At 36.2% G+C, this 22,577-nt stretch overlaps 2 protein-coding genes across 2 annotated transcripts in view; one reads left to right on the plus strand and one right to left on the minus strand.

The window, feature by feature from the left end:
• LOC119838096 overlaps window positions 1-15,010 on the minus strand; it is a 36,025-nt gene extending 21,015 nt beyond the window's left edge. Inside the window, exons 1-22 of the mRNA XM_038363907.1 lie at window positions 14,994-15,010; window positions 14,310-14,423; window positions 13,539-13,665; window positions 13,084-13,224; window positions 12,585-12,678; window positions 12,133-12,282; window positions 11,311-11,452; window positions 9,841-10,011; window positions 9,203-9,335; window positions 8,475-8,603; window positions 7,822-7,923; window positions 6,845-6,972; window positions 6,175-6,318; window positions 5,346-5,481; window positions 4,917-5,012; window positions 4,416-4,526; window positions 3,967-4,056; window positions 3,365-3,536; window positions 2,860-3,023; window positions 2,173-2,386; window positions 1,311-1,481; window positions 506-693 (exon numbers count right to left, since the gene is read on the minus strand). Coding sequence (XP_038219835.1) covers window positions 506-693; window positions 1,311-1,481; window positions 2,173-2,386; window positions 2,860-3,023; window positions 3,365-3,536; window positions 3,967-4,056; window positions 4,416-4,526; window positions 4,917-5,012; window positions 5,346-5,481; window positions 6,175-6,318; window positions 6,845-6,972; window positions 7,822-7,923; window positions 8,475-8,603; window positions 9,203-9,335; window positions 9,841-10,011; window positions 11,311-11,452; window positions 12,133-12,282; window positions 12,585-12,678; window positions 13,084-13,224; window positions 13,539-13,665; window positions 14,310-14,423; window positions 14,994-15,010 — 2,934 coding nt within the window. The remainder of the gene's footprint in view (window positions 1-505; window positions 694-1,310; window positions 1,482-2,172; window positions 2,387-2,859; window positions 3,024-3,364; window positions 3,537-3,966; window positions 4,057-4,415; window positions 4,527-4,916; window positions 5,013-5,345; window positions 5,482-6,174; window positions 6,319-6,844; window positions 6,973-7,821; window positions 7,924-8,474; window positions 8,604-9,202; window positions 9,336-9,840; window positions 10,012-11,310; window positions 11,453-12,132; window positions 12,283-12,584; window positions 12,679-13,083; window positions 13,225-13,538; window positions 13,666-14,309; window positions 14,424-14,993) is intronic.
• Window positions 15,011-16,767: 1,757 nt separating this feature from the next.
• The window catches only part of LOC119838228, a 12,581-nt gene continuing 6,771 nt past the window's right edge, over window positions 16,768-22,577 (plus strand). The window contains exon 1 of the mRNA XM_038364079.1: window positions 16,768-18,646. Within this exon, the coding sequence (XP_038220007.1) occupies window positions 17,120-18,646 (1,527 nt within the window). The 5' untranslated portion in view covers window positions 16,768-17,119. The remainder of the gene's footprint in view (window positions 18,647-22,577) is intronic.

Here is a 22,577-nt window from a genome sequence, read left to right on the forward strand (position 1 = left end):
ATACCTAGAGCATAAAGAACATATTTTTCGATCGGGGTGACAACTAAAAAAAAATTGGGTGAATCTAAACTTATAACCTTTGAAACTATTTTTGACCTTGAGAATTTTTTATTTCTATTCTTTCAACAAATTTCTCATTTATAAAAGCATTTCAATGCTATAAGAACTAAAAATTAAATATTTTTGAACTTTCTTTTAAATTTATTATTCTGATAACCTACTCAACAATTTAGAGAGACAAAATTCTGAAAAAATTTTACCATATAAAGATAACTATACAATTAGGACACATATAACGACGCATCTCTACTTATTTAAGTATCAAATAGCCTTGAAATATTAAAATAATATTGATTATCAAAGCCTATATCAGAATAAAGTAACAGTGCGACTCTATCTAATTTCCATCAAGCCGTTTATGCTACAACAAAACAAACACACAAATATCAATATAATCTACTGAGAAATAAGTCATCCAATCAACTAAAATTTAGATTCAATTCACCTCCAATTTAGTCTCCGGAGCGCCCAATTCGGCGTTCAACTTGCTCGCCATCACCGAAACCGGTGATATGTTGAAGCTATCATCGTTCCCCGGCGATAAGTTACCGAGGATCACGTTCGCCAAGTCGTTGGTGGTACCCTTGACGCGAATCAAACACGCGGCGGCGCGTGGCTCGTCGGATGGGTAGCCTTTATGATCATAGTGTTAATTATTAAATCGCTTAGATTTAATTACGATGTTAAGTTTTTAAACAATTAAATATTATAAAGCACTAGATATACGTGTCGTAGTAAACGTTTATCTAGTATAGTTCTTTAGTTAATCTAGTTTTAGGTACATACCAATTGTTATTACAACTATTAAATTAAATCTGTACATTGAACGAGGAAAACATAGAAGTGAAGTTAATAAAAGAAATTGAAATAATTGTTAATAATATATAAATGCCATCAAAAATGCCATCCTGTAAAAAAACCCAAGTCTCGCATCTCAGTCTCTCTACCGTAAAAAGATCTGAGATCCATTCAATTTACCAAGTCGGTTAATCTATTTAGTCTCTACTTAAAAGACCTTCTGTCTTCAGTTATTACATAAGTTATTATCATGCGAATATAAAAAATATTTTACGTGTTCAACATATAGATAGACTTGGCCATCCTACGGCCAATATTAAAAATATTTTACATATATTTTTGTTAAAATTATTAAACGACTTGATCAATCTACGTCATAAAATTCGTAAATTTCTATACACGAACAAAATCACAAACCAATCCAAAAGAGCCAATACAAAAGAAAACATCACCATTATCGTCACAGCCGTGCGGATCAAACATATAGAAGCTGTCCTCATGCCTCCATATGGCCATGGAGCCGCCGCGAGCGGTGACCACCGCGTGCGTGTGCTCCTTGAACAGCTGTTTGAGCGAATCCTTGAGGGAGACTATACCGGAACCAGCTTCTGGGTTCAGTTCACCTGACAATTTTGTCATTTTTATTCGACGGTTTATTTATAAGTAAATATATATATGTCTAATATATAAAATTCTCGTGTCAAAGTTTTCGTTGTCATACTCCTCCAAAACGGCTTGACCGATTTTGATGAAATTTTTTGTGCTTATCCGGTATCTATGAGAATCGGCCAACATCTATTTTTCATACCCCTAAATGATAAGAGTAAGGCAGAACAGCGTTTGCCGGGTGCAGCTAGTATATATATATTCTCCTAAAATAATAACAAAAATCTAATAAAAATAAACTTTCACTTTAGAGAAAATGTGTTACATCTTATAATTCAATAACGACTGAATGCAAGTTATTGATTTTTACTTTGTTGGATTTTTCCTCAATTCATACAGGATAGGATCGATATTGATTTGAAGTACCTAAAAAAAATTATATAATACGGAGTGAAGGCCGAAGAGTTTAGAAATTAAAGACTTTTTAACGGATTTTAAACGCGATTAATTCATTATATTATTAACCCGACGTTTCAAACACTTTACAGCTAAATGTATAATACACGCGTAAAGTCAAACACAAGAAAATACTAGGCCGAAAAGTTGTCAAAAATTACACTCATTTGTTACCCAACCAAACCAACATTTAGGGCACTGACACTTTTCCCACTAATCGAATATAATAAGGTTCTCGGTCTAACCACTCACCACTGTACACGCTATCCAGCACTTCAGTCTCTATACAGTCGTATTCCGATATCTTGAACCTGCTCATAACATCTATGGCGGCGAGGGTCCCGCTCGGCGCGTTCTCCTCCTCCTCCCCGGCTTCCTCATCCGGTTTAGCCGTTTCCAGGCTGATGCCCATTTTCTCGAGGTGTTCCATTGTGTTTTGGTACAGGATATCGCCGCGGATTAACGTCTAGGACACACGAGTGAACTATAATATGTATTTGCCTCATTTGTAATATATCGGCGTGGAACCTGATAGGATACACGTCGTATCACTCATTAGTGTCCTAATTTTTTAGCACCTAACGTAAAACGTAGTTACGCTTGTGCTTAACATGTAAATGACAGGCAGACAAACAAACAAACAAACAATATAAGTGTAGTGCCATGTATGTCTCGTAGCGTTTTACATAAATATTTCATGTGCAAGTGTCTGCTGACAATGTAAGGTGTCACTACTTCGACCACGATGTCAGCAAACCCAGCAGGCGTCGCCATTGTCGCCTACTTGCCTCTATTCTCTTCCAGGAAAGGAGCAAAACCGGTCCTTTATCAACTTTCATAGCTGCACGTGTCACGTATATATTTCGTGCTATGTGTCACCTAACGTGTCGTGCCATGCGTGTCACGTATGTCACGCAACGTGTCGCGCGTGTTACATACCTCGTCCACGTCGTCAGTAGTCCAAGCAGGCGGCTCCAGCACATGCGCCATAGCTATGGCGGCTATGGACGCCGGCGTTGCTTGCTTGCCTCTATGTTCTTCCGGGAAGCGGGCGTCCGCTTCGTGAAAACGGCCCTTTATCACCCACTTGTTAGGGGCCACCGCTATTAATGTATTTATTAATTAATAAATTTATCTTGTCACAACTTGTAGTTCCCAAACTACATATAAGTTTACACTGTTTTCTAAATGAATAATATACATGATTATTATTGCCGTTAAAGTACTTATAGCTAGACTAAAATCAAAATTGCATCATCCATGTTTTATTAATTAAGTTGCATTAAAAAAAAACAAAATTGTTGACATGGGGTTGACTTAAAAAAAATTAAAGTATTGAATGCATTTAGCACACACACATTAAACACCTTAATTATCAGCATTCATACATTAAACTTACAAAAAAAAAACACCATATAAAATCAACAATGACGTCATAGCTCACGTTTCATCTTGTTAACAGGTTCCGGCATATCCGGCCGCTCGTGCACGGTGACGTCAGAGATGCTAAACGGCTTCCGTTTGAGATCGGCGACACTGTCCAAGAAGTGTTCGCAGAGGCGGGACACTCGGCTGAAGTAGAGGATACAGGCTTTGCCACCATCTTGCAAACCCACCTGGATGATTTATCAGTAGTACTGAATTAATCAGGTTTGGTTTACTTATATGTAGAAAGCAAATAAGCAAATTACCCCTCCTAAGAGGCCTGTGTCCTAACAGTGCGAACATATATAGGCTGATGATGATGAAGCAAATTAAGATTAAATAGCCAAAAATTTGTCGTCTTTTATACCAACAAAATGCTTTGTAATAAAAAAAAAACTATTGCTGAGAAGTCAGGATTCGCCATGAACGACAAAGGACGCGGTTTCGAATCCTATCTTAATAGTCAATTTATAAAAAAAAAAATCTGCGAAAGAGTTTTACAATTCTTTAAAGACAAGATTTGATGATAGACTCGGGTCTTACCACCTCCCGAGTCAAGCTAATACCATTTTCCACACTCATTTTACATATGTGAGTTTTAAAATATATGTACGTATGTACCTTATAGCCATATCTATCAGCTGGCCACGGATGGTACACATAGTACTTGCCACCTTCGTTCCACACTGAAACTTCTATCTCCCCAGGAACCTATCAGGTACAAAATTTATCACTATTATTGTAAGTATCCATTTCATATAGCTTCTGAGAAAGCGATTAATGCAATAGACATTATATTTTCTGTATCAATTTCTGTGATTGATTAATAAACTGCTTTAATTTGAGTATTAGAATAGACTACAGCACAAATTGCTTAGAGAGTCAAAGCTTTACCAAATTTGATATGGTAATATACCAAACCATACTTAAATAAAAATAAAAATACTTTTTTATTCTCAAATCCATGTGACGATTGAAAAAAAAATCCTACATAGAACCAAAAGTAAATTATAACCATAAAAGGAAAATGTGTCTTTCAAATGAACTAGGTTATTATTTAAAGTACAAACCTGCAATATCCCCGTGTCGCACTCTTTAAAGAAACTCTCCAATCCTCGACAGAGATCGAACACCTTTGGGTCTGTAGATATCAACTTACCCCAAACGGCTATACCCCGATCCTGGACATTTACCATAATTTTTTTACGATATCCTATTTGTGTCATAGATAAAAGAAATAAAAAATGTAGATGATTCTACTCTCCTAAATTCTTGTTTCCCTGTTTCACATAATTATAAAATACTAGACGTTCGTCCCGGTGGCGCCCGGATATCAAGGTTCCTGTTTTATCCCAAAGGAACACTCAATCGAGATAAATATAATATATCCTATCACCCTAGTCAGCTCATACCCTGACTGTATACCAAAATTTTAACAAAATCCCTTCAGTAATTTCAACGTTATTGATGGATAAACATCCAAACAAACAAATTAAGAATATACATCTGCTGTTAAGGTTAGTACAATTTTTTTTGTGACAAAGTCTCTATCCAATATATAAATCACTCACAGTATGACTATATTCATAATCCCTTATCCTGAATGTCTCCTTCAGTTCGCCGAGAACAAGTCTTCTGATCGGTCCACTTCTTTCCAACAGAGATTCCTTTAAAACAAATATCGATTGATCACTTATTTCACTCTTATTACTATAGGAAGAAAATCTAGTAACTTGTCTTTAAATATACATTATAAGACAGCAAATATCGAATGTAGATACATTAAATAATTTTCCAAAAAACTGATAGAGTAAGGAGAGTGTCAGAATAAAAAACGAACAACTTTCGAAAATTTTGTCTGTCTGTCTGGTACGCTATAATTTCGAAACTAATCAACGGATTCGAACGCCGTTTGCATAGTGACCTACACGCGTATGGAGCGGCGGGCAACAGTTGAGCGTTTAAATAATTCAATCAAACGATACGACAATTTTGCTCACTCTAAAGAAATTATATCCGACATCGAGCGTCTCGTCAAGGACGTCCTCGTTCCAGGCTCGCGCTCGGAGCCTGCGCAACATTCCAAGCGCCGCCACGCAGCAGGCTATGCTTGTAAACGTTTTAAACGTTTGGTACCTATGCATTATACTAGTTTATTGATCTATAGTGTTTTCTTTGCTTCGGCATGAAATGGGCATTGGGCCAGCTCGCACCGGGGAAGTACCACACCCGCGACGGAAAACTGGCGTGAAACAGTAGCATGCTATTGTGTTTCGTACGGTGAGTGGGGGAGCCGGAGGCCCGTTTCCTTTTCCTCACCCATGCCAATCCATTTCTTATTTCCAGTCATCAATCCTCTCCTTATCCGTTAACCCTTAAAAGTGGGTAGCGTATTCGCAGAGGCTCTGAGAGACTTCTGCGATTGTTCATGGGCGGTGGTGATCGCTTACAATCAGGCGAACCACCAATTCAGTTGCCCGCTATGACAAAGAAAAAAAATATCACCAATGTCGATTAAAACTTCATGAGAATGTAAAATATTGCCCAAAAATTAATTGACTTGAATTGTGTGATTCATTTTGTCAATTTTCCGATACTGGACATGAGCTTGGGGAAGAAAAAGCCCGAGAACATTTTGAGAAAATTGAATATGACAGTGTCTACATTGAATAGTAGTGAATCGTGTCAGACAGTTTTAATCTTATATTTACTTCCATAAACCAGACATCTATAATAAGAATGCTTGTTCTAAAACAAATAGAAATAAGACTCTTTTATGTACAGTTGTATTAATAGATAAGAAATAAGTAAATAAAAATCCAACGTCACCTGTAACTGGCCATATGCCGTGTGCCCCTCAGTATCCACTTCTCCACATCGATTTGCTGGTACTGCGAGTGATAATTCTGGTCGGCAATCTCTACCGGACTATGGAGCACCGTCTCCGACTTGGGACGTGGTATCATATCGTCTCTGAAGTGAGTTATTAAAGAAAGAAAGATAGAATAATCTTATATATAAAATTCTCGTGTCACAATGTTAGTCTCTATACTCCTCCGATACGGCTTGACCGATTCCTCTGAAATTTGGTAAGCATATTGGGTAGGTCTGAGAATCGGCTAACATCTATTTTTCATACCATTAACGATAAGAGTAAGGCAGAACAGCGTTTGCCGGGTGCAGCTAGTCTATTTATACAAAATTGGCTTAAAAAATTGTAAAAGGCAGTTAAAGCTTGAGAATAGAACCGAGAGGTCCCGGGTTCGATTCCCGGTGGAGACTCAAAATAAATGTCTCCGTCTGGCAGGACATAGAAGGCTGATCTGATCACCTACTTGTCCATAAAGACAATCGATCAGTCAAACAGATGTATGTCCTCTGCCCCATACCCCACTAGGGGACACGGGACTTCACTGCCAAAAGGTACTCATAATACAATTGATTTAATACTACATACAACTAAGATGTACATACAAACATACAAGATTTTTCAACAAACCTGCCGTACGCATGACCGTCCGACTTCGGGCAGTATAAGAAGAAGTCCTCACCGCGCAGCTGCATCAGCTGGTCCATTGTCGGTGCTGGTGGCGGTTTCTCGGGCGGTAGTGGTAGTTGGGGTGGTGGCTAGGATCGGATTAATACATCAGCTGATATGTATACAAAAGACCAGCAGACCAAGTCTGCTGTTTTTGTAAAGTGCCACAGCTTTGTGATTCAATTAACAGTCCACCTATACTAATATTATTAAGCTGAAAAGTTTGTCTGTTTGGTTGAACGCGTTAATCCCAGGAACCACTGGTCCGATTTGAAAAATTATTTTAGTGTTAGATAGCCCATTTATTGGGGAAGACTATAGGCTATATATATAGCACCGGCGAAGCCGGGGTGAACCGCTAGTTATAATATAATTATAAGTATTTTGCAAAAACTATATTGTAGTCATAATAGTTAGTCATGTGCCAACGAAAAGATGACGTAGATTTTTTATGGTAATTTATTTGTGATTCGATCGAGTCTCAAGGGAACACCATTGATCATGAAAGTTCAGCAGACAATCTAATTTATCAAAACCATTCGGTTATGAACCAATTGAAAGCCATTTGAACCATTTTAAAGTTAGCGGGCTTGGTTATTAGTGTGATAGCTAGAATTATTTATGTAGTGGACTAATTTGAAAACATATGGACATAAAAATGATAAATGTATCATTAAGCAAAATAGATTTGATGATTTGTTTAGTTATATTACGTACATTGCAAAATCATTAATTATAATGCTACAATAAATATTTCCATTTAAAAAGATTCGCAAAATCTACATATTTTAGTGAATTCAAAATTTGTTGAATTCTGTTTTAATTTCTATCTCTTTTGGATACCTTCCCTTGCTAGTATGTTAACTTCAACCTTTTATACAATAATGTCTAAAGATTATTTTTCTCTGCTAGCGACATCTAGAATTCCATAACCTCACCTCTTTCGGTTGCTTCTGGTAAAAATCTCGAACCTTTCGCCTCGACGTAGCGCGAGACGTGGCCAGACTCACTGCGCTCAGCGAACATTGCGGGTATTTGCCCTGGCGCATAAATATTTCTTAAATACTAGCTGACCCGGCAAACGCTGTTCTGCCTTACTCTTATCATTTAGGGGTATGAAAAATAGACGTTGGCTGATTCTCAGACCTACCGTATTTGCACACAAAATTTAATGAAAAAACAGCTCAAACGGAGGAATTTGGTAGCTAACATTGCGACACGAGAATTTTATGCATATAGAGAAAAGAAGAGATTAACCTCATCGCCATAATCAATAGTCTTGATTGCTACATCATTGCAAAAAACGATTACAGCATCATACAGTAATAATTCTTTTTCCACAGCGAGCAACTGAGCTGGTGGTTCCCCTGATGGTAAACGATCACCACCGTCCACGAAAGTTCTAAGAGGTAGTGCTAGTGTAAGCGCGCTGCCCGCTCTTAAGGAATAAATGATAAGGATCCACAATTGCAAAGAAGGAATGGAAATGGAAGGCTGAGAAGGGTGAGGAAAAGGAAAAGGGCCAACCTGTTTCCCTTTGACTACGTGATCGTAGCAACGGTAGCGGAGAGCTGGTAACATGTATACTTACCTCTTTAATCTTCTTATCAATAAGAGCGTTGATGTTAATGCTATCCCATTCGCTCCTGCAATGTATCCTTAGTGCTTTCAGATCGAGCTCATAATCAGGTTCACGGATGAGCGGTTCTTTTTGGACTACCTGTTTAATTTAAACAATGTTTATATTGAATTCTTTATCAAATTCACTTGCAGTTGGATAAAAAAATTTGAAATTAACGATTGCTTCCTTAGAAGCCTTATTTAAAACGCAAAGTTGACTGTCCGACCGATCTATTAACGCACAGAGCAAACTGTTGGACCGATCGGGCTGAAATTTGGCATGCAGATAGCAACTATGATAAAAGTATATGCTAAAAAAGGATTTTGACAAACTCTACTCCCAAATGTATAAATATACTATGAAAGTTCAGTTTCATCACGCGAGCGAAGCTTCGGGCAAGAACTAGTTTACAATTATACACCATTACATCTATTGATATCTCTTGGTATAGTCCGTCGTCAAAAAATAAACCAAAATGATGACAAACTTGCAAAATCAGAAAGATAATAAATCAATCACATATTTGTATGCTTTTCAATATGTACGCATTTTACTCACTTATAAATTTAATTTCCATCGCTGATAAGACAGATTTCTACCACCACCACCACCATCATCTTCGTTAATCTACCATCACTACCATCTTCTACCACAAACACATTACTGTACCACGAAACACTATCATTTACGTCAATTACCTCAATATTAGTTAAAGCAATGGCCGGTTTAGGAGTGCCCTTCTTGGCCGCATCCAAATCACCATAGTTTCCCAGAAAGTCCAAAACGAACGACGTGATGCCGGCATAACGCAAAAACGCACCAGCGCCAAATCTTAGAAACGGATATAACAGAAAAAATGAAGCTCTTTAGTTACATTTTTCTTTTAACCAGTAAAAAAATAGAAAGAAAACAATGTAAAGGAAGAAAAGACTAAGCAAAACGTTAATTGGAAAAGCTGTTTAGCTTCTAAACAAGTTTTAAAAAATTATCAAATCCTCTATTCTTTATATTTGTATATTTAACTATGCGTTTTACAGAATATCACGCTTAGTCCTAGCTTTTCGCCTGACTCAGGAGACATAAAGCGGAGATTTTTTCGTGCTTAGAAAGAGTTTTCAATCAAAAGATCTTATTCTTTAAATTGACGATTATAATCGAGTCAAGATCAAATTATGAGAGACTATGAGCCAAGTATACTACTTTCTCTCGAAGGGTTTCGTCGTTTTTTTGAACCCTCATAGTGTTTATCTTCATAACCGTTGACTTGTGTTTTAGGCATTATATCTAAGTCAAAATCATTAAATTTCACACACAATTCAACGTTATTCATACTCACAGCTTATCAGGCTGTCCAATATTATTTAGCATGTGTGGGTCGAATATGTAACACACGGTTCGCACTTGGCTCCCCGCCTCCGGTGGTGGGGGGTGGCCCCAGATAAGAAAGTGTTTGTCCCCAGCTGTTAGTATCATCATGTAGGTTTGACCTACGCGTTTCTCCATCAACCTGGTGATGATGGTGATATGATGATTTGATATTTATTCAATTAATAAAATAATATATATACAAATAAAATATTTAATACATCATATTACGTAACAATACTGACCGGTTTTAACAGCTTCTGCATATTACGATTTTTTTGGTTTATCTGTCAGTTAAAATTTAAAATGACTATGTGTGGACTATGCGTATCAAAGTGTCAAATAATATTTCAGTTGCTTATTATAGTTCGGCCGTTCATAGAATGCGTTCCTGACACATCGCGAATGAACTGACGACGTAACTTTGTAATGGCGTTGCAGTAAAAATAAAAATATTTTTGCTGGTTGTTTACCGTTTTAACAATTGATGAGCATTAAAAAAAATTATTATATCAATAATCAATGAATGTTATAATTTTGTGCCAAACTGAGTGTCAAATAACTTGGTAAACAATATTTTTCTAAATCTATACTGCGCTATTACAAGGTTATGTCAGCGCTTCATATTTGTAGTGCTGTGCTAAAAATAACAGGCAAGTATCGTTATCTGTTCTTATACAGTTATACTTATAATATAAAATAATACGTTTTGTTTTTCTTTTTAGGAATTTGAAAATAATGGACTATAAAATAACTTTTATGAAATATAAAAATATAATTATTATTGATAATAATATAATTATACATGTAGGCGAAGATGATGATGAAGACACCACCTCCTCAAGCGAATCGGAGTCAATTTTATTATATGAATTACTTTTTTTTGGTTTCCACTTAAATAACGAAAATATAAATTTTAAATGATTCCGCCAATTTAAAACAAAATAGTCTTAAAATAATGCGGCGGTTCATTTTGGAGGAACGGTAACGAACTCAGTGTTATGTTGTGCCCATCACTAGTCGTGACAAACTGACAGGTGTCAGGAACGCATTCTCTGAACGGCCGAAGTATAGTAGTATAATACGCTTTATTTGGCATTCAAGTCATCTACTATATAAAAATAAGTCGGGTTTTCCTTCCTGACGCTATAACTCCAGAACGCACGAACCGATTTCCACGGTTTTGCATTCGTTGGAAAGGTCTCGGGCGCCGTGAGGTTTATGGCAAAGAAAATTCAGGAAAAAATTCTGCAGAAAAGCGGGAAAGTCATTTTTCACATACAACCATCTGGTGGCGAAACGGAGTTCGCCGAGTTTGCTAGTTGGCGTATAATAGAAAAAACGGTGGCCTCAGAATACCTCCTTGAGGTGCACCGATACCCATTATATTCTTATCTGTGATATAACTATATATAAATCTATCTGTCATTTAAATACTCACGCCATCAAATCCGGCTCAGCCTGTATATTATCCGGGTGCTTAGCTAGCAAACCCCTCTCAACTTCCACCATCTTCACAGTGTATTTGTTGTCGTGAAAATAAAACGATGTGAGCAGTTGGTTCAATTGTAACTGCGGTTTACCTGATGGGTTAAATTACACTAGGTTACGCGATGTAACATAGAAATATTACGTTCACAGTTCTTAGCAAAATAGTATTTATGACTAAAAAATTAATAAATAGTATTGACAAAAAAAATTAATTACCTTCAATTTGTCATAACAAGAAAAAAATTAATTGGAAAAGAAATAAAAGAAAAACGAATCATCAAAACCGGTTCAACCTTGTCGAATGTTCGGCATTCTATTACCTTTCTTGGGTCTTAAACTATTTCTGTAGCGAAATTCATCCAAATCGGTTAATAAAGGACAGACAGACAGACAGAGTTACTTTCGAATTTATACTATTTATATATTATTGTCCATATTATTCTTTTTTTTATAATTATATTAAACTAGCTGCGCCCCGCGGTTTCACCCGCGTAAGTCCGTATCCCGTAGGAATATCGAGGATAGAAAGTTGCCTATATGTTATTTCAGTTGTCCAGCTGCCTATGTACCAAATGTCATTGCAATCGGTTTAGTAGTTTTTGCGTGAAAGAGCGACAAACACACACACATCCTTACAAAATTTCGCATTTATAATATTAAGTAGGATTAGTAGGATTACACTTACTATCTGATAACAAAACAAAAATCATTTCACACGGACAAAACATAAAACTGCATCAGTCAATAAAATAATCTACCAAAAAAATCTCACCTTTATAACACTTCATGGCCAGCATACACTGTTTATAGTACCTATCCCCCCCCTCAATCAGTTCATCAACATCGCGCCTTATCAGATCGGCAGGTGTCTTCTCTTCCAAAAGAGCCCTACACACAACGGCTATACACGCCGTTTGCGACCCTGAAATAACATGTATACTTGTATAATTGTATACTTGTATACTTGTATACTTGTATACTTGTATACTTGGATCGAACGTTTTTGAGACAAATTTATGTCACTCTAAAAACTCATCTATCATCGAAAAAACTGATGATTGAATTAAGAAGAAGAAAACATAGCAACAGGCAAATCGATCATTGTTCTTTCTTAACCATTATTAAGCAGATAGACTTCGAAATGCTCAAAAAATTTGTTAGTTCGTGTTAAGAAATGAAAAAAAATTATATCGATTCTAGTGGATTAATGAAATCAGTTCTCACCGCAGGCGGTAGACGAATATTTTTTCGAGTTACAACCGACACTACCTTGTAGCATCATCTTGTTCTTCTCGACTTGCGAGAAGTTGTGCCAGATCTGGAAGTTATTACAACTAAGATTACAGAAAGCCAATGTAATGATGATGAGAAGTGAACTGTACAAGAAGCAATATGATCTGCTGATGGTGATGAAACATTAACGAAGGAAGCGAAATGAGTCAATCATTACTCAGAAATATCATATCCTGTTATGATAGTAAATTCTATTTGGTGTGAATAAATAAATAAATAATGAAGATATAATAAAAAATGGGGCTGAAAATCATGATGAAAGTTAATACTGAGAGCAGAAGAGATGAGATGATGATGAGCTGATGATGAAATTAATAATAATGCTGACGATGAAACTTATATGTAAAAATCGAGGTTCAAAAATTTTATAAAAATTATTGCGGTGGATTGAAAAAATGACATTTAACAATTCGAGAAAACAACATCAGACCTTCTTCAATTTTCCGCACTCGTACTCAAACGGTTGCGTGATCTCCTCGGGTGGTATGCGCATGCGTCTGGGTCTGCGCCTGCGCCGGCGCAGGAAAGGCGGTATCCATTTGCGCGTCTCGATCTCGGGTAGTTCTATCATCTAGGTTTTGATATGGTATTAGACTATAGGTACTGTCATAATTCTCTTTCTAATTGTATAATCCACATGGGGACAAGTCAACGAATCAATAGATAAAATCAGTTCAGCCGTTCTTGGACAAATGGTGTAACTAGCGAAAGGGGGCTGCTGTTGCAGTCGGTGTTTTTTAATGCCATAAGCGAACAACTGAGCTCGTGTTTCGATGGTAAGCGATCACCTCCACCCAGGAAGATTTTTAAAGGGGGTAAATTGTTTTAAGCAATAAATCTATTCTCTCTATATTTCCATCAAGTATAGACCAAAATAAAACTAACAACTCGCGGTATTTTCTGCGGCGGCGGCGGTGGCCTCCAGGGCCGCGTGTGAATCTTAACCTTCGTTATCTCCGGCCATTTCCTTTTGAACCTCTGTTTGCGCAAATACGCCCTGTACTCCGCTTCCCTGCCAATATACAAGTTAGGAGAAGAGGAAGAAAGAGACAGGAAACAATCAGATGCCGTAGAGATTTCGTGTTACAATGTGAAATTTCTCTTATTAGAGCTGATACCGACGAATTAAAAACCATTCTATCGTGTAATGGTAAACCAATCAATGCTCAGAACGCGTCGTTTTGTGTCATAGCGGACAACTGATCTGGTAGTTCGCCTGATGTTAAGCGATCAGCACCGCCCATGAACATTCGCAGGTAGTGCCTCTGTTAATGCGCTGCCCGCTTCTAAGAGGTTAGGGATATGGAAAGGATTGACTATTTGAAAAAATGAATGGAATGGGAAGGGTGACGAAAAGGAAGCGGCTCCACTCACCGTACGAAACACATTAGCATGCTCTGATGCAGGATAATTATTAGTAAATGTTACTTTTTTATATTCCTACAAATGTAATGGACATGCTTAAAGAAAACTAACTCTCGCCCGCGTTAAATTCAGAGTAGGTTAATAGATTTTATTATACATATTATAAACCATCCACTGGAATCACTCTATCTATTTAAAAGAAACTAATCAAAATCCGTTGAGTAGTTTTAAAGATTTAAGCATATATATAGGGACATAGGGACAGAGATATATACATAAACTTTATCTTACTCTCTGGCGATTTGAGAGGGAGTCTTAGTTATTTCCTCTGGCTCCGGAATCTCTTCCTTTCCTTTCCCTTTCGGCTTTTCCTCTCGTTTCTTTTCGGGCGCATCTCCTCCAGCTCTGTACGAAGTTTTTTTAATGAAAACAGCAATTTTGTAGGTATATGTATAGACAAACATATTTATAACAAATATTATAAAGAGTATAATTTTGAAAATCAGTGTATAGTTGGAGAAGAAATTGGTAAACATACATAAAAAAATGAACCATAGAACCTCCTTCGTCCGGAGTCCAAACGATTAATAAGGTACTTGTACTATTAAACTACCTATGGCATTTGGCTTTTTCTAGTCTATACGAATTGTGATATTTAAAAAAAAAACTATTTAAATGAAACATAATCTCCCCACTTTTACCCCCTACAACTTTTAAACGGCTCAACCGATTTTTATCAAACATGTCCAAGAGCACTCGCACATAAGTCAATTAATACAAAAAAAAGCTTAATCGAAATCACTCCATCCGTTCGGGAGTTATGATGCCAAAGATAGACAGACAGACAGACACGCCAAACTTATAACACAAGGGGTGTTATAAGGTTTTTGCGTTGGGGGTTACTTACAGACGACAAAGCTAACTCCACGTGAGCGAAGACACGCTTAAAAGCTAGTGTAATTATAGAAATCTTACTTTTTCTTATCAGCCATGTTTCCGTATATTGAATCAGTATGCAATACAAAACACTAGTTTATTCATTCATTCATTCGTATATGTTCTGAAATTTGTTATAGAATTATTAATGAACTAGCTGCGCCCCGCGGTTTCACCCGCATAAGTCCGTATCCCGTAGGAATATCGGGATAAAAAGTTGCCTATATGTTAATCCAGTTGTTCAGCTGTCTACGTACCAAATTTCATTGCAATCGGTTCAGTAGTTTTTGCGTGAAATAGCAACAAACACAAACACATTCTTACAAACTTTCGCATTTACAATATTAGTAGGAAGTAGGATATAGTGGTAAGTAGGAGTAGGAAGTTGTTGGAAGGATTACGTAATGAGTTGTTTCAGTCTTCAGGCCTCTTGTTACGTATCTGATAGATATAAAAATACAATATACTCTGGGCAAACTTTACTATTTCTCTGTATTTTCATAACTTCGTTGTTACGTACGTAATAACTCAATGTTCGTGATAAAACTGACCAGTTTTGACATAATCATCCTACTAATATTTTAAACGCGAAAGTTTGTAAGTGTGGGTGGATGTATGTATAGATGTTTCTTACTCCTTCACGCAAAAATTGGACCGATTGCAATGCAATTTGGTATGAAGATAGCTGGACAACTGAAATATAGTCTCTCAATTTTCTGCTTGTACCCTTAAGATTAAATTAATATTACTAGCGGTTTTCCTCGGCTTCGCCCAATCTATTCCCGCCCAAAACAATTTTTTTAATCTGTTCAGAAGTTTATTAGATTAGCGGGTTCAAACGAACAAATATACATCGCGTCCCCGCGCTTAAGACTTGAAAATTATCTCTTCAAGTCTTCACTATGCCCTCTCCACGAAATAAACTTAAATTAATTTATTAATGTATGGTCACTAACCTTTTCTTTTTTCAATTTTTTTTTTATTATTTTTATATTTTGTATCATAACGTCCACATTACATAATGCATTTCAACAAATTATTTGTATTTGTCAAAAAGAATGTTTTCAAATTTTTTATTCTTTTGTAAACCATTACATAATTTTATTGATATTAAAAAAATGTATTAAATTCTTGGTATTCAAAAAAAGGTGTGTTTAGACAAACATAATCTAATTTCTGATAAAACTCTAATTACATAGGGTAGATAATATTTTACTTGTGTAAAATAGGTACCCGAAAATAAGAAATCCTTAATATCTTTTGTTAATTGCTAATAACCTTATTGTGACTTGTACGGTATTTATTATAAATAAATTTAATGTCAGTTATTTGTTTGTTATTATTTACTATCTAACAATCCAAGATAAAATATGTTACAAAGGTCATATATTTTTCATGTCGATACTTAGCCTATTGCATCAGAAAAGTTAAAATATTGTCTATAGTTTTAAAATCGACTTTATTTGTTAATCGTTTAATTAAACTAATTATTGCATCGAAAGAGCCTTTAAATAAATCAGATTGCTAAAAAAAACAGAATTATGTCTCAACAGAATATAATAAACATATCGTTTTAAATAAAAAGAAATGGTTCGAAACTCTTAAAACGAAAAGCAAGTACAGAAAGGTTTATTCTTTTGTTATCTACCTTTTACTAAACTTAATATTTTGATTTTTAGGAAAATTTTAAAATCAATAATAAAACGGTGAAGGTAATCGATTTTAATCGATTCCATTTAATTTATTTTAATCTGTATACTTCTTCCTTCGTCTGTTGTCTTTGATAATTATTAAGAACTGTCAAGATGACAATGAGTGCGTAATATTTTTATCAAAATGGCTGAACTGTAAAGACGTGTATTTCGATATTTTATCAAAATGGAGCTAAAAAGCGAGTATTTTTCCCAAGAAAACGAATTTCCCAGTATTTCAGAAGTAAGAAACGTTGTCAGTTGTGGTGATTCAGCGTATAACACAGACAGAGTGAAGATATACGATTCCGGACCTTGCAATTCTCAGGAAGTGTCTATCATTGGATTGAAGTGTTATAGACTTATTCACAAGCCATTTTCAGACGTGTGTTTGTGCAATATGAATATGACTGTTTAAGTGTAACATGCCTTAGCATCCTCAATAAACTGTAAATTTCATATATGTGCTAAATAATGAATAATCCAACCACCTTCCGTTCGCGTAATAGGCGCAATATACTACAACTGCCAATAAAATTTTCCTTATCTAACTATTCCATGGACGCTCATTCGAAAGCTATGAAGGACCCATTCGCGGAAACTTTATTACTTAACAATATCAACAAATTGCATCTAATATCGGACCCGTTAAAGAAAAACCTTGCAGATTCTGTCATAACAGCATCAAGCATGGAAAAAGCAAAGGAATACGAGGCGGAGAAGCCTCCGCAGCGAAATGAATCGCAAGCACCACTAAGTGGTATAACGAATTTTTTTTCTGGTGTTTTCAACATTATGTCAGCCGTGTTTCAAAAGAGAGCCAGCTCGCCAGTGTCTCAGTATTACGACTGTTTTGATTTCGAAGACGAGAAGCAGATGTCGCCGTCGCTCGCTTGGCACTCTGCCAAGTTGGAGGTTCAAAATAAAAATGAACAGGTTGAGCAGTGTAGTTGTAATAATTCTACAATAAATTCAAGCACAAGCATGACTACATGTAGAGATGTAGTTAGTAATTGTGAGGATAAGTTGAACCAGGTGCGTATGCTGTTAAAGGACAAAAAACCCCAGCAATTGTGCAAACGGAGGCCCAGGAGGGTCTTTGTTGAGCCTGGCTCAGTGACAGACTCATTTGAGGACGCCTTCTGTCCTGACGACTTTGTCAATCTGCCGGACAATACTTTTTTTGAGTGCTATGGAGCTTATAATCATCAAGAACAAGATTTGTTTGAGACTGATGCGCCATTTGTTAAGACTGAAATGTTTGTGAATGAATCTATGGATATAGTAACTAATTTACCTAACAAAGAAGACTTGAATGTTCAAATTGAAAATGCTAATAACATAGACAAAGACCAGGTTGTATCAACATGTGAAGATAAAATTAACAAGATAAAAGAGTTGTTAAAGTCAAAGTGTAAACGAAATAGTGACAGTGCAGAGTGTAACGATACAAAAACATCACCAATACCAATAAAAGAGGTGTCCGACGAAATTTCATTTGGCAACGAGATCCAAAATAACAGTAAGGACTCAGAATCATCACTACCCGAAAACAGTTTCGACGAAGTGACCGGCAAATTCTATTCCTCATCAGCTGACAGCGATGATTCATTCCAAATAGTGTTCACCGACAAACGACAGAGAATACCATCGGAGTGCGAATCAGAAGACTCCTTTATCGTGTTTGAGGAATCACCAGATAGTTGCTACACGTCCAACGATGTATTTGGCAACGAGAATGATACAGACACAGATTCTGACCTCGAAGAGGACTCTGGGTACGGCATAACAACCTGTAAGCTAAATCATTCGCTGTCGCGGACATTTGGGGACTTAACAGATGATAGTTTATACAGTGCCGATGTTGTGGATTGTGCTGTGCGTATCGGCGAAGCGGCTGATGTGAGTGATGATTTAGACGAAGCCAGTGCGCCAGAACGCACTGGATCGCTTCTCAACGAACAGAGGAAAGTGGAGAAACGGAAACAGCCTCCGAAGAAGGTAAGTTTCTATATCATTAATGTTTTGTTTAATAGTAACGGTTAGAATACAGTTAGTCGGCAAGAAAATATTATACTCAATACATTTTTTAATAACAGAGGGCAATAAATACTTTTTTTAATATTACCATGCTTTGTTATTATGATTCACATATGATACATCATTGCAAGATATCATATTTTTGTTTACAACACACTATGCATGAGTGGACAAGCTGCGATGAAATAAATCAATTCTTATAGATCAATGAAATTGGTATAGTTGTAGCATTTTATGTATATAATTATGCATGTATACTATGGAACGTTTAATAAGGATATATTTCACAATTTTTATCTTAAAACAATCATTTTGCAATCTCTTTCCTCAAATTTCTCACCAATGACAATGCCTATCTCCATCTCTTTCTTTCGCTTTGATTGAAGCGAGTCGGCATTATATGTATTAATGAAATGTTTAACTATTACATTGACTCATATGCTTGCCCGTCCTTGGGGTCAAATACTGACCTGTTGACACATAAAAGCAATTTTAATTTGATACTTACTCAGACACTCAACAAGGCTTATAGAAGTACTAGCTGCGCCCCGCGGTTTCACTCGCGTAAGTCAGTATCGCGTAGGAATATCGGGATAAAAAGTTGCCTATGTGTTATTCCAGTCGTTCAGCTGTATACGTACCTAATTTCATTGAAATCGGTTCAGTAGTTTTTGCGTGAAAGGGCAACAAACACACACACATCCTTATAAACTTTCGCAATTATAATATTATTATATAATATAATATTAGTAGGATAGTAGGATTAAAAAAGGGGGCAACCCTAAGTTAAAGCAATTAAGATAAAATAATACAAATGTTAAGTAAATTGATTTTATTCAATGACCCCCAATCACTATGGTCAGTGACCTTCATTATTACTCCAGAGGTAGTTGGTTTGGTCATGATAAGAAAGCTGTTAAATAAAATTGCCCTCATATAAAGAACACTGCATCCCTCAGTTAGTGAATAGATAATAATTTAATTATTAACTTGAATTCGGGATTTTATAGATGTTTCTAGAATTATTGGCGGTGATAATATTGCTGGGGGCCTTGATCCCCTTCACTTGTCCCCTCACTAACTTGTCTAAGGGATTATGCTGCCTGTTTAGCCTGATTTGGAGCAAACTACATACCTTGCTGTTAGTAGAAAAAGTATCAACATCGGTTGTGTTTACTTTTTAACCGACTTCTAAAAAGGAGGTGAATCTCAATTTGACTACTTTTGGTGTTTGGTACGTCGTAAATTTTTATGTTTATAGGCTGTATCGATTTTGATGATTCGTTGTTTTATTTGAAAGCTATCTAGTTTTTAGACAATTTGAAGGCTTTTTAGTTTTTGTTGAAAATAATATTCAGGTCTGAGGTTCGTTTCCTTTTCCCCTTTCCAGTTTATTCTTACACTTAAAAGCGGGCAGCGCATCCGCGGAGGCACTACCTCTGCTCTTTTCATGGTCGGTGGGGATCGCTTACCATCAAGCGAACCATCAGATCAGTTGCCCGCTTATGGCATAAAAAATAAATAAGTTAATTAAAGAAGTATAAAAATTCCGCTATGACATAAAAAAAAATCGAAGCTTCCTCTCTTATATGTAACTAACAGCGCCCCTCGGTTTCACCCGCGTATTTCAACCCGTAGGAATTCCGGGATTAAAAAAGTTGCCTATGTGTTTTCTAGTTGTCCAACCATCTACGTACCAAATTTCATTGCGATCGGTTCAGTAGTTTTTGCGTGAAAGAGTAACAAACATCCATACATAAATACATCCATCCATACTTACAAACTTTCGCGTTTATAATATTAGTAGGATATGATTTGTGTAGATGTGTTTGGACATGTATCACAAATAATTTTATATTGTTTGTAAGACAATCATGCATTGTTATAACTCTTTAAACACAACAATACATTAGTATTTCATATATATATATTTATACTAGCTGCGCCCCGCGGTTTCACCCGCGTAAGTCCGTATCCCGTAGGAATATCGGGATAAAAAATAGATGTTGGCCGATTCTCAGACCTACCCAATATGCTTACCAAATTTCAGAGGAATCGGCCAAGCCGTTTCGGAGGAGTATGGCAACGAAAACTGTGACACGAGAATTTTATATATTAAAGATAGATACATCCAGTGTCATGATGTATGTTCCCAATGAACTCTTCATCAACTCAAGCTATTTTGATGAAATTTGGCATTTTATGTTTAATTCGATCCAACTTAAGATATATAGGCTAGTTTTTTTTTATTAATTATCCCAATAGTTTATAATCTTAATATTTTTAATTATTGCCGGGTATGCTAGTTACATATATAAAATAATACGTGTCACAGTGTATGTAACCTAATTCCTCTCAAATGGCTTGACCGTAATCTATTAATTAGTTTTGTGTATGTTCAATTGCTTTTGATTAGGTTGTATACATTTTTTTTATACTTCGAAACCTGTGCTGGAGGTTATTTTTTGGGGTACAATCCGCCTCCCCTGCCCCCTAAATATAAAGGCCTTAAGTTTATGAGTTTATCTTAATACCAGACGCTCATCCCGGCTCCACCCGGATATCATGATTCCTGTTTTATCCCATGGGAGCATTTAATCGGGATAAAATGTATCCTATCATCCAGGTCAGCTACCATACCGAATTTTATCAAAATCCAAATAAACTTATTGTTATAGGTGTCGATATAATAATAGAATCTGTATTGCAATGCAATAAGGTAGACAACTGGACAGCTGGACAACTGGAATAACATATCGGCTACATATTATCCCGATATTCCTACGGGATACGGATTTTCGTGGGCGAAACCGCGGGGCCCAGCTAATAGGCTATATAATATGTATTACGGGCGAAGCTGGGGCGAATCAGCTTGTATAATATATAACATGTATTCTATTACAAGAGTATTAAGGAAGTCATAAGAATGTCACTGTTTGTATACCAATAATCTTCTTGCCTAATTATACAAATAAGAATAGCATCTGTAAGAGGCTTAATGGATGGAAATTTAATAAACGTGTATGGAATGTACTGAACCGATTTCAAAAAGGAAGGTTTTTTTTTAATATGTCGCCATTCTACCCTAGGGTACGGAGCCCATGTTGCTCACTTTATATATACGAGGGATCGAGCAGTTTTTGACTTCACTTGAAACGAACAAACATATAAAAATCATAATATAATTTTTTTTCGCTTTTTTTAATATTGCTTCAGTATTTAATTTAATATCAAGCACTCGCCGCGTTTGTGGTTTATGCGTTACCATATGGTGAAAAATATTTATTGTAAATTATATTTTATACATTAATTATTTTTATCAGGAACTAGACTTCGCCAGCGTTAAATTCGGTGTAGTTTAATAGATGTTATAACAAGTATAGATAGACCTTCCCCTTGAATCAATTTATCTGTTAAAAAAAATCCCCTCAAAATATGTTGTGTAGTTTTACAGATCTAAGCGTACATACATACGGGAACTTTCGCCTTTATAATATTGGTAGGATTAGTAGGAATGAGTAGGTAGTATGTTGAATCGTGTTAAATTCTTATGATAATAAATAAACACTTCATCGCTGATACAATATGTAAACACGGACAGTACAATAGATTCATTGTTTATTGCAATAATTTCTAGAAGTACCTCCGCTGAACGATAATGTAAATTCCAATCACGATATTATTATCGTACGACCTTTACCGCTCGCGACGTGGAAGGTCGTCGTCGTGTGTATTAAACGGAACTTGTTCTTGGACGGTACTAGCAACTTTAATAAGTTAAAGTTATACTGTATCTGTTGGGGTGAAGTACCGATAGATATATCCCCTTTTTTTGTGTTTTAATTCTCGATGGTAGCCTGAAGGTCTACTGCATCTTAGCGCGGACGCGTGG

This window comes from Zerene cesonia, unplaced genomic scaffold, assembly GCF_012273895.1.
Source record: "Zerene cesonia ecotype Mississippi unplaced genomic scaffold, Zerene_cesonia_1.1 Zces_u001, whole genome shotgun sequence".
Classification (NCBI taxonomy): domain Eukaryota; kingdom Metazoa; phylum Arthropoda; class Insecta; order Lepidoptera; family Pieridae; genus Zerene; species Zerene cesonia.